Source organism: Carcharodon carcharias, assembly GCF_017639515.1.
Source record: "Carcharodon carcharias isolate sCarCar2 chromosome 24 unlocalized genomic scaffold, sCarCar2.pri SUPER_24_unloc_30, whole genome shotgun sequence".
NCBI lineage: Eukaryota > Metazoa > Chordata > Chondrichthyes > Lamniformes > Lamnidae > Carcharodon > Carcharodon carcharias.
In genome coordinates, this window is record NW_024470607.1 from 81,850 (window position 1) to 93,287 (window position 11,438).

Genomic DNA, 11,438 nt, shown 5'->3' on the forward strand with positions numbered 1-11,438 from the left:
TCAATTTGACATTTATTTCCCTGATTATATTAACATTGAAAATTCTGTTGAATTTAAGACAACGTTCGGTGAGTATATATGTCCGGTTCAAATGACGGAAGAGAACCTGCTGGTTACATGGAGAATTATGAGAACAGCCAGAAAAATGGCTCGAGGATGTTGATAAAGTTTTTATTGCCTAGTTTTCTTGATTGTATTCTGAGTGGTATGACTTTACAGATTTTTCCACAACTGGATGCTTAGTGTGAACCATAGGATGGGAAAGGTGTCACAGCTCTCCAACGATTTAGGAATTTATTAACTTGTTCCCAGGAAGCGGAGTGGAGTGGAGAGGCAGGTAAAATGAAAGTGTGGAAGAGATTTAATGTGAAGGGGATGCCGCTGGTCCGAAATGTGTCAATTCAGAAATTAGCATTTTGGGAACCTTTCATGAGCTCTATCGGCAGCTCTATTTCATTTGTAAATATACTTACATTTATTTTGTTCTGATTAAAGCGAAGAAATTTCTCAAAGGACAATTTAGGCTAAATTGTTCGATATTTGCTGTTCTCCTGAAGCCATCAGAAAAATAAAGAGCACTATTTAAGATGGCTAGTGTCAAAATCACACTGGGTGCAGGCACTCAGCAGTGATAACATATGTTAGGTGGCTGTTATTTACAAATTCTCAAAAGGCAGAAATAACGGCAGGCCCTGACATTATTATTCACTGCTGTTTGATAAAAATGTATTTAAGGTTATGGTCTAAACTGTGACATACCAGAAAGTTTAGTTAAAACGTTATGTCCTCAAAAAACATCATATCATGGGACAAAACAAGAACCTTCTTGCCACCGTCTTGAAAGTATGTGGTCCCATCACCTCTCTCAGTTTGAATGTAATGAATAAGTTGAATTTAAGAACACAAGGAGCAGGAGTAAGCCATTCAGCTTTTCAATAAAAACAAAAAAACTGTGGATGCTGGAAATCCAAAACAAAAACAGAATTACCTGGAAAAACTCAGCAGGTCTGGCAGCATCGGCGGAGAAGAAAAGAGTTGACGATTCGAGTCCTCATGACCCTTCAACAGAACTAGTTGAATCCAAGGAAGAAATATAAGCTGGTTTAAGGTGTGTGTGTGTGTTTGAGTGTGGGGGGGTGGGGGGGGTGGGGGGGGGCGCGGTTTGGTGGGGGGAGAGAAGTGGAGAGGGGTGGTGTGGTTGTAGGGACAAACAAGCAGTGATAGAAGCAGATCATCCAAAGATGTCACAGACAACAGAACAAAAGAACACGTAGGTGTTGAAGTTGGTGATATGATCTAAACGAAGGTGCTAATTAAGAATGGATGGTAGGGCACTCAAGGTATAGATCTAGTGGGGGTGGGGGGAGCATAGAAGATTTAAAAATATTTAAAAATAATAGAAATAGGTGGGAAAAGAAAAATCTATATAATGTATTGGGAAAAAAAAAGGAAAGGGGAAGGAACAGAAAGGGGGTGGGGATGGAGGAGGGAGTTCAAGACCGAAAGTTATTGAATTCAATATTCAATCCAGAAGGCTGTAAAGTGCCCAGTCGGAAGATGAGGTGTTGTTCCGTCAGTTTGCGTTGGGCTTCACGGGAACAATGCAGCAAGCCAAGGGCAGACATATGGGCAAGAGAGCAGGGTGGAGAGTAGAAATGGCAAGCGACAGGGAGGTTAGGGTCATTCTGGCGGACAGAACACAGGTATTCTGACAAAGCAGTCGCTCAGTTTATATTTGGTCTCTCCAATGCAGAGGAGACCACATTGGGAGCAACGAATGAAGTAGACTAAGTTGGGGGAAATGCAAGTGAAATGCTGCTTCACTTGAAAGGAGTGTTTGGGGCCTTGGACGGTGAGGAGAGAGGAATTGAAGGTGCAGGTGTTACATCTTTTGCGTGGGCATGGGGTGGTGCCATAGGTGGGGGTTGAGGAGTAGGCGGTGATGGAGGAGTGGACCAGGGTCTCCCGGAGTGAACGATCCCTACGGAATGCCGACGGGGGGTAAAGGGAAGATGTGTTTGGTGGTGGCATCTTGCTGGAGTTGGCAGAAATGGCGAAGGATGATCCTTTGAATGCGGATTCTGGTGGGGTGATAAGTGAGGACAAGGGGGACACTATCATGTTTCTGGGAGGGAGGAGAAGGCGTGAGGGTGGATGTGCAGGAGATGGGCCAGACACGGTTGAGGGCCCTGTCAACGACCGTGGGTTGAAAACTTCAGTTAAGGAAGAAGGAGGACATGTCAGAGGAACTGTTTTTGAAGGTAGCATCATCGGAACAGATGTGACGGAAGTGAAGGAACTGAGAGAATGGGATGGAGTCCTTACAGGAAGCGGGGTGTGAGGAGCTGTAGTCAAGGTAGCTGTGGGAGTCGGTAGGCTTGTAATGGATATTGGTGGACAGTCTATCATCAGAGATTGAGACAGCGAGGTCAAGGAAGGGAAGGGAAGTGTCAGAGATGGACCACGTGAAAATGATGGAGGGGTGGAGATTGGAAGCAAAATTAATACATTGTTCCAAGTCGCGACGAGAGCTTGAAGCAGCACTGATGTAATCATCGATGTACCAGAGAAAGAGTTGTGGAAGGGGGCCGGAGTAGGACTGCACCAAGGAATGTTCCACAAACCCCATAAAGAGACAGGCATAGCTGGGGCCCATGTGGGTACCCATAGTCACACCTTTTATTTGGAGGAAGTGAGAGGAGTTGAAGGAGAAATTATTCAGTGTGGGAACAAGTTCAGCCAGAGGGAGGAGAGTAGTGGTGGATGGGGATTGTTCGGGCCTCTGTTCGAGGAAGAAGCTCAGGGCCCTCAGATCATCCTGGTGGGGGATGGAGGTGTAGAGGGATTGGACGTCCATGGTGAAGAGGAAGCGGTTGGGGCCAGGGAACTGGAAATTGTTGATGTGACGTAAGGTGTCAGAGGAATCACGGATGTAGGTGGGAAGGGACTGGACAAGGGGAGGGAGAAGGGATTGAAGATAACAAGAAATGAGTTCTGTGTGGCAGGAGCAAGCAGACTTGATCGGTCTACCGGGACAGTTCTGTTTGTGGATTTTGGGCAGGAGGTAGAAGCGGGCTGGCGAGTTTGGGCGACCGTGTCCGGCCCATCTCCCGCGCATCCACCCTCACGCCTTCTCCTCCCTCCCAGAAACATGATAGTGTCCCCCTTGTCCTCACTTATCACCCCACCAGCCTTCGCATTCAAAGGATCGTCCTCCGCCATTTTCGCCAACTCCAACATGATGCCATCACCAAACACATCGTCCCATCACCCGCCGCTGTCGGCATTCCGTAGTGATCGTTCCCTCGGGGAAACCCTGGTCCACTCCTCCATCACCCTCTACTCCTCAAACCCACCAATGGCACCACGCCATGCCCACGCAAAAGATGTAACACCTGCCCCTTCACTTCCTCTCTCCTCAACATCCAAGGGCCCAAACACTACTTTCAAGTGAAGCAGCGTTTCACTTGCATTTCCCCCAACTTAGTCTACTGCATTCGTTGCTCCCAATGTGGTCTCCTCTACATTGGAGAGACCAAACGTAAACTGGGCGACCGCTTTGCAGAACACCTGCGGTCTGTCCGCAATAATGGCCCAAACTTCCCTGTCGCTTGCCATTTTAACACTCCACCCTGCTCTCTTGCCCACATGTCTGTCCTTGGCTTGTTGCATTGAGCCAGTGATGCCCAAAGCAAACTGGAGGAACAACACCTCATCTTCCGACCAGGCACTTTACAGCCTTCCAGACTGAATATTGAATTCAACAACTTTAGGTCTTGAACTCCCTCCTCCATCCCCACCCCCGTTCTGTCTCTTCCCCCTTCCTTTTGTTTTTTTTTTCCAATAAACTATTCAGACTTTTCTTTTCCCACCTATTTCCATTATTTTAATATATTTTTAAATCTTTTATGCTCCCCCCACCCCCATTAGAGCTATACCTTGAGTGCCCTACCATCCATTCTTAATTAGCACATTCGTTTAGATAATATCACCAACTTCAACACCTATGTGTTCTATTGTTCTGTTGTCTGTGACATATTTTGATGATCTGCTTCTATCACTGCTTGTTTGTCCCTACAACCACACCACCCACCTCCACTTCTCTCCCCCCACCGAACACCACCCTGCACCCACCACCACCACCCCCCCACCCCACCCCACCCCCCCCACACACACACACACACACACCTTAAACCAGCTTATATTTCACCCCTTCCTTGGATTCACCTAGTTCTGTTGAAGGGTCATGAGGACTCGAAACATCAATTCTTTTCTTCTCCGCCGATGCTGCCAGACCTGCTGAGTTTTTTTCAGCTCTTCGAGCCTGCTCTGCATTCAATGAGATCATGGCTGATCTTCACCATCAACATTTTTTGCTGCGTTATCCCATATCCCCTGATGTTTTGGCATGCAGAAATCTATCCATCCCAGTCTTGTACCCAATGGCTGACCGTCCACAGCCCTCTGGGTCATAGAATTCCAGAGATATACCACCCGCTGAGTGAAGAAACTCCTCCTCACCTGAGTCCTAAATCCCCTTATACTGAGGCTTTGTCTCCTGTTTCGAGTTCCGCCACCGACCCCCCCCCCCCCAACCCCGTCCCCACTCACAAGAATCACAAGCCTACATTAGCACTGTTGAGCCCTTAAAGAATTTTGCAAATTTGAACGAGATCACGCATTATTGTTCAAATCTCCAGGGAATGAAGGCACAGACTGCTTAATCTTCCTTCACTGGACAATCCCTCCAACCAAGGACTTAGCTAATTAGCTAAACACGTCTATCAGCTACGCATTTGCTGGTGAATTCACTCTAGAATCATAACATTATAGAACGAGATAACAGGAAGGCGGGCAGGTATCTCATCTTAATTCCAATGTCTCTTTAGCAGACCCTTATGATTAGATCCATCGTCCGCTGTGACCCCAAGGCCAGGGAAAACTAATCCCTTCAAATATTTATCCTTTTCTCTTTTGGACGTTACTGTGATCAAGATAACAGCATCTCACTATTTAAAACACGTTTCTGTTTGCTGCCTGTTTGCTGCACTAACCATTTTCATTCTGTGTTGTCCGGCTACCAATCCATCTGACATTCCAATTATTTTCATGTTTATATTATCAGAATCGTTCGTGGATTTGACACTTTTCTCAGATTGCATCCTCACGTTCTCTGCTCTAAGGAAAACAGCCACAGTTCTCCAGCTCTTCCACAAAACAGGTGTCACGCATTCCCAGCACCATTCTATTAAATTATTTGCACAGCCTCTTCAAGATCCTGGTATCCTTTCTGAAATATCATCACCCAACTGGGTCCAAAATAATGGCTGATGAAGCTTTTGGAAAGCTTTGTTCTTTGCGTAACTTAATCATCCAAAACAAAGCGAGGATGTTGTCTATTTGTTGAACTTTGAAAGGTCAGCTTCAAAGATCAGTACATCGATGAGACCAGGTCTCTCTACTCCAGCACCTTCGCACCATTGACTTTAACTCCTCTTCTTCCCCACAACATACATCATTTCAGACTTTGCTCTGATAAATTTTATCTGCCATGTTTCTGCCCATTTCACCTCTCTGTTTATATCCTACTGAAGTTTATTGTTATCCGCCTTATTGCTTACTCCATTTCAGAATTCTGTGTTATCTGCAACCTTTTAAGTTATGCCCTAGAGACTTTCGCCTGGTAATCAATATCTATTTAAGAAGTCAAAGACTCTATTATCTGTACCTGGAAAAAAAAAACACTCTATATTTACCACCAACATAAAAATGCTTGTCATCACCGCTCTGTGCCTTCTGTACATTAACCACTTTTGTTTTCATCACTGCCTTAATCCCATGGCTTTAATTATGCAATTCGTTTGAATACATGGCACTGTAACAAAGCCTTTTTAAAACTACACAAGGACACTATATGCCAATCCAACACCATCAACATATCCCAAGATTTCTTCAGGGGCAGGACTAATGGAATTTACTGACCGAGGGGCAGTAGTGATGGACTGTGGAACTATTAGATCGTCGTTACTGAGTAAGTTCAATCCTTTCAGACAGCCAGTGTAGAGGGGACGTTGTTATGACGTAGAGATACAACAGTACGACCAGAGGTGCAGGACAGAAGGATTGCTGCACTGTTGGAAAGGGGCTCTATCAAAGAGCTGTTGACAGAGTCAGAGTTGCGGCAGTGGCGGGCAGTAAGCATGTTATCCTGGAGCGAAAACAACAATATCGGAAAGGCAGTATTGAAGGAGAGCAGACCTGTTGGCTGGCAGGACTGAAACACTTCCTCACAATCAGAGGGACAGCACTGAGGGAATGCCTCACTGTGTAGATGTGTGCTGAGGACGTACTGCAGTCTAGGACGGTGGAAAATGAGTTGAGCTGCACTGCCATTAGTTCGTTACAGAGGTGCCTGGCGCAGCCGTGGGGACGCACTGAGTACCGCAGTATAACACAGGCGAAATTACAGAAATGCTTAATTAGCTTTAAAACAGTTTTGGGATGCGCAAAAGCCGCATCCACGCTTTATGAATGCAATTATTCCTATATTACAGCTCTCATATTTGACATTAAATTATATGATTCTTGACTTTATTAAACTATTGTCACTTTGTCCCATTTATTAGGTAGGACCTGGACTCTATTTGCAAATACCCTGAGATTCCTGCTGTTTCTCTGAGAAATGTTTGAAGGAAAGGCCTGAGATGCAGAACAGGAAATAGAGAATGTTGGAAATGTACACTTATTGACACCAGTCACAAGAGGGAGAAACATATTGTTACTCGGATTTTTACAAATGAAGGATCGAATCTCTGTGATAAGGAACTGAGATATTGAACAAACCAGAAATTCAAAGAGCAGAGAAAGTGAGGGTGTGAGAGAGTGCCTAACCAAATACAAAGGCTCACTAGACCAGACAAAAAGATCAGGTGGGACCTGTCGGCGCGGGTGGTCGGTTGAATCCCGATGAATGAGCAGCTCGTGTTGCAGACCGGAACATCACTTTTCAATTCATTAGTGTCGGCGCACAATTTACTCAAATTGCTGAATAGCCGTTTTTCAAGAGAAAAAATTGCTGATTGTACATCTGAATATCAAGTATATCTGGTAATCCGGTTTGGTAATTGTCTTCAAAATACCTGTGGAAGAACAACAAGAATGTTGGATCAGCCTGTTTGCTGGCCACTACACCGGAAATATATCCTGAGCGGTCTCTTAGCGACTTTTCTTTGTGGTGCTTTTCATTGGCGAGGAAATTCATTCACAAATTACTGGAAACCAGTGGAACAAAAATCAGGTTACGATGTGCGATATGCATCCTTGAATCTGGCAGAAAAGAACTCGAGTTGTTGGAAGATAATTAGTGGTGACCCTGAAGCTATTGAAGAGGCTGTTTTAAACTCCATCACTATCGCAAACAAGCATAAAGCCGTAAATGAAACGGATTATTTAGCAATGACGCAAGACTGTGACAATTTTGTTAAAATCCGCAAATACATCAGTTTCCCGTTAAGTACAGAGGAACGCGATTTTCCCCTGGCCTATTCCATGGTGATCCATAGCAACATTGAGATGTTCGAGAGGCTCCTAAGAAGCATTTATGCTCCACAGAACGTGTACTGTGTCCACGTGGACAGGAAGTCTCCAAATCAATTTCACTCGGCTGTCCAGGCCATCGCTTCCTGTTTCAGTAATGTCTTCATTGCAGGAAAGTTAGAATCGGTGACATACGCCTCATGGTCCAGAGTTCAGGCTGATCTGAACTGTATGGAAGAGCTGCTGCACAGCCCTGTCCAGTGGAAATACCTCATAAATGTTTGCGGACAAGACTTTCCAACGAAAACCAATTGGGAGATAGTCAACAGTCTTATGGCCAGGAACGGCTCAAATATTATGGACTCAGTAGCCCCGCCAAACTACAAAAAGGTAAATGGATCAGTTCATGTCATACATCCATCCAGTGTCCTAGTTTTCCTTCTAACTACCCAACCCACCTTCAATCTCCCTCTCCCTCTCCCTCTCTCCCTCTCTCATTCTCGGTTACAATGGCAGTGTTTGATTGGAGACTAACAGTTTTCTCCAAAATATCGTTGCTTTTTTGAGCACAGACATTTGTTCAAATCTGGAAAGGACCACCCTGGAACCTGTGGAAGCAGTTTAATATAAGGAACAAGAGTGCAAGACTTGTTTGACATATTGGATGTTTGAAACGTGCTAATCGGCGGGTTGCAATGACACAAGAACATAATTAAAGGGGGCAGTAGAACACCATGTAGCCCATCGATTTTCTTTAACAATTGAATATGATCATAGCTAATCTTAGAATTAAAATCCATTCTCTCTCCCGCTGTCCATCTCCCGTAATTCCCGGAGAATCCAGAAATATGTCTATCATTGCCTTAAATATATTCAACGATGATTCATCCACAGACCTCAGGAGTAAAGAATTCCAAAGATTCACAAGATTTTGAGTGAAGATATTTCTCCTCATCACAGTCCAATATGATTGGGTCCTTATACTGGGACAGTACCCCTTGTTTTGGCGCCATATTAAAAGCTTTTTCGAAATCCAGGTGTATTACACCCACTGGTTCTCCTTTACCTACCCGACTCGGTGCATGTTCAAAAAACCCATCTCAATTTGTCAACCACGATTTCCCTTTAGTATAATCAGGGTGACTTTTTCTAATCATACTCTGCTTTTTCGAGAGAATTGTTAAGACTTCCTTCATAATGGGTCCCAGCATTTTCGCATTTACCAATACGGTCTAGGCGGCCTGTAGCTCAGTATTTTCTCTCTTTGTCAGGTGCAGCACACGGTTTCTGAAACTATCTGCTGCATGTGCTCTTGCTTTACTCTCACTGCATTGGCCTGATTTGAACATGGAAACAGACCACATCATTGCTTACAAATGGTACCCGCTGGTTTGGACATAAGAAAGCAAAAGTGATGTGCTTTTAGCTATTTTCAGGCCACTGAAGGCCTGGCAAGTTGATAGTTCGTGCTTTTCTTCTTTTTAAAAGAATAAACGCTTGCCTTCCAATTGCCGTCTAATTTCCTTTGTTTATTTCACATTCCTGAGCTTCCCTGGTGACACCTCCATTCATTCCTCTCCAATAGGCCATTACCAACATTGCCCTGTGCCACCGCCTTATTGTGTCTCCTATACTTCCACTTTTCAATCACTCGCTATCAACATGACCTATGCATATTTCATATACAGGAAAAAGTAGATGAAATATAAAGTAATTGAGACAATGAATGTTTACAGTTGCTGCTGTTATTTCCGATGTGGTTGGAAAATAAAGAGTAAATTGGAAAATAAGAAAAGTTTCTCTTTGTGTTGATTTTCAGAGAAGATGGGAATTTCATTATGAAATCCGTAACGGTGTTGTCAGAACTCAGCAAAAGAAGACTCCCCCACCCATAAGCAGTCCCATGTATGTGGGGGGTGCCTACATTCTTGTCACCAGAGAATTTGTGAGGACTTTGTTTGTGAACCCGGAAATCCAAGCGTTTTTCAATTGGTCCGAGGACACCTACAGCCCCGACGAACACATCTGGGCAACCTTACAGAGGATGCCTGAGATACCCGGCTCCGTAACGTACACTCCAGGACACCAGAAGAGTGACCCAGTTCTTACCCGAGCAGTGAAGTGGTCTTTTGAGGCTGGTGATGTAGCGAAGGGAGCCACGTATCCGCCTTGCACAGGAAGGTACCGCCATCTAATCTGTGTTTATGGGTCTGGAGATCTACCCTGGATCGTCCAACAGGAACGTCTGTTCGCGAACAAGTTTGATCTGCAAGTGGACAACACAGCTGTGCAATGCATGGAGGAATATGTCCGATACAAAGTGATTAATGAAACACGATCTTAAGAATGAATGGGTGTAAATGAACTTAACGAAGAAGGCAGGATTGTAACATAGAATAAATCGCAATTTCGGACTGAGGGAATCTGCTGAATAATAATGCAGGATGATGTCAGATATGAACTGAAAAAAGTAACAAGACATATTATTAAGTAAACCTGGGTCAAAATCTTGGAACTCCATTGTTATTAGCGCGGTGGTTATATATATATACCATGTGGTCTGCAGCGGATCATGAAGGCAGCTCACCATCACCTCCTCAAGTTCGGCAATAAATGCTGACCTAGCCAGCGATGCCCACACTCCGTGAAACAATGAAACAATAATGAAAGCTGGAGATTTCTCATCATTAGGGCTGTAGCAGTGGAAATATCATTCATTCAAACTGGAGAATTCCCAGGAACTGAATCCTTCAATTAAATTATAGTATTCACAGCCACCGTACCAGAAATTCTTATGTTGTACATCAAAGAAATCCAAAGCTATTGTGGCATATATATCAGAGAGGTTGTTCTGTCCGCATGTCTGGAACTGAATATACCTTAATATACGAAATCATTCGACTATTTTTATAAAAGCCCTAGGTATAAAAATAATCTTCTTCGTAGATATTCTCAGTGATAATAGAATGGTACATATTTTATCATTGGGCTCACATACCATTCACGCTCTCTTTATATTTAAATATATTTGATGCACTGTTTCCAAAGCTCGTAATTTTTTAAATTGCTTTTTGAATTACGGATTTTCTATAATAAATGCGTAAACTCATTTTGATATGGGAATGATCTGTAATCATCTCACTATTTAACATGAATTTTCGGCTTTGGGATCTTTATTCTATCGACAAGTCACGACTCAATCATTTATTTCATCTCTTCCTCTCTTCCGAGGGGAGTCGACTTTCAGAACAATGCTGACGACATCTTGCTCCCACACCTACACGTAACAACAATTTATATAGTCTGTTGTAATTTAATTCCGCAGCAGTCAGAAATGTTTTCATTACGATTATGATCATTTGTGTCGAGAGTGAATTGTGTTGTATGGAAATAAATACAAAATTATTCTGCAGCTGCATGAATATAACATGTGACGCGTGAAAATGAGGATCAAACATATTTGTTGACGTTTCGAGTCCTCATGACCCTTCGACAGAACAAGTTCTGTCGAAGGGTCATGAGGACTCGAAACGTCAACTCTTTTCTTCTCCGCCGATGCTGCCAGACCTGCTGAGTTTTTCCAGGTAATTCTGTTTTTGTTTTGGATTTCCAGCATCCGCAGTTTTTTTGTTTTTATCAAACATATTTGTGGTGAATGGATCGAGCACCGGAAGAGAATCATGTGCTGCACTCTGGGTTTTCGGCGCACAGCTTCATACATTCAAAAGCCAGTGATCTTTACCGCCCAGGAACAAGGCATTATTTCCTTTGTTTAGCCTGCTGTCTTCAAAAAAAAAATGTTAGATTGTTAGCACCGTCCTATCGCTTTATTTTTCATGGTTCAGTTTAGTTTTAGTTATTTCTTTGTTTAATTATTTTGTGACTCCTGCCTCCAACATTGC

The 11,438-nt window shown here is 43.7% G+C and overlaps 1 protein-coding gene across 1 annotated transcript; it reads left to right on the forward strand.

Annotated features, from left to right (window-relative positions):
* The first annotated feature begins 6,966 nt into the window (after nucleotides 1-6,966).
* On the forward strand, nucleotides 6,967-9,880 carry LOC121273545 (beta-1,3-galactosyl-O-glycosyl-glycoprotein beta-1,6-N-acetylglucosaminyltransferase 3-like). Its single transcript, XM_041180720.1, has 2 exons — nucleotides 6,967-7,926; nucleotides 9,356-9,880. The coding sequence occupies exons 1-2, from the start codon at nucleotides 6,967-6,969 to the stop codon at nucleotides 9,878-9,880; spliced, it is 1,485 nt and encodes a 494-aa protein (XP_041036654.1).
* Nucleotides 9,881-11,438: the final 1,558 nt, after the last annotated feature.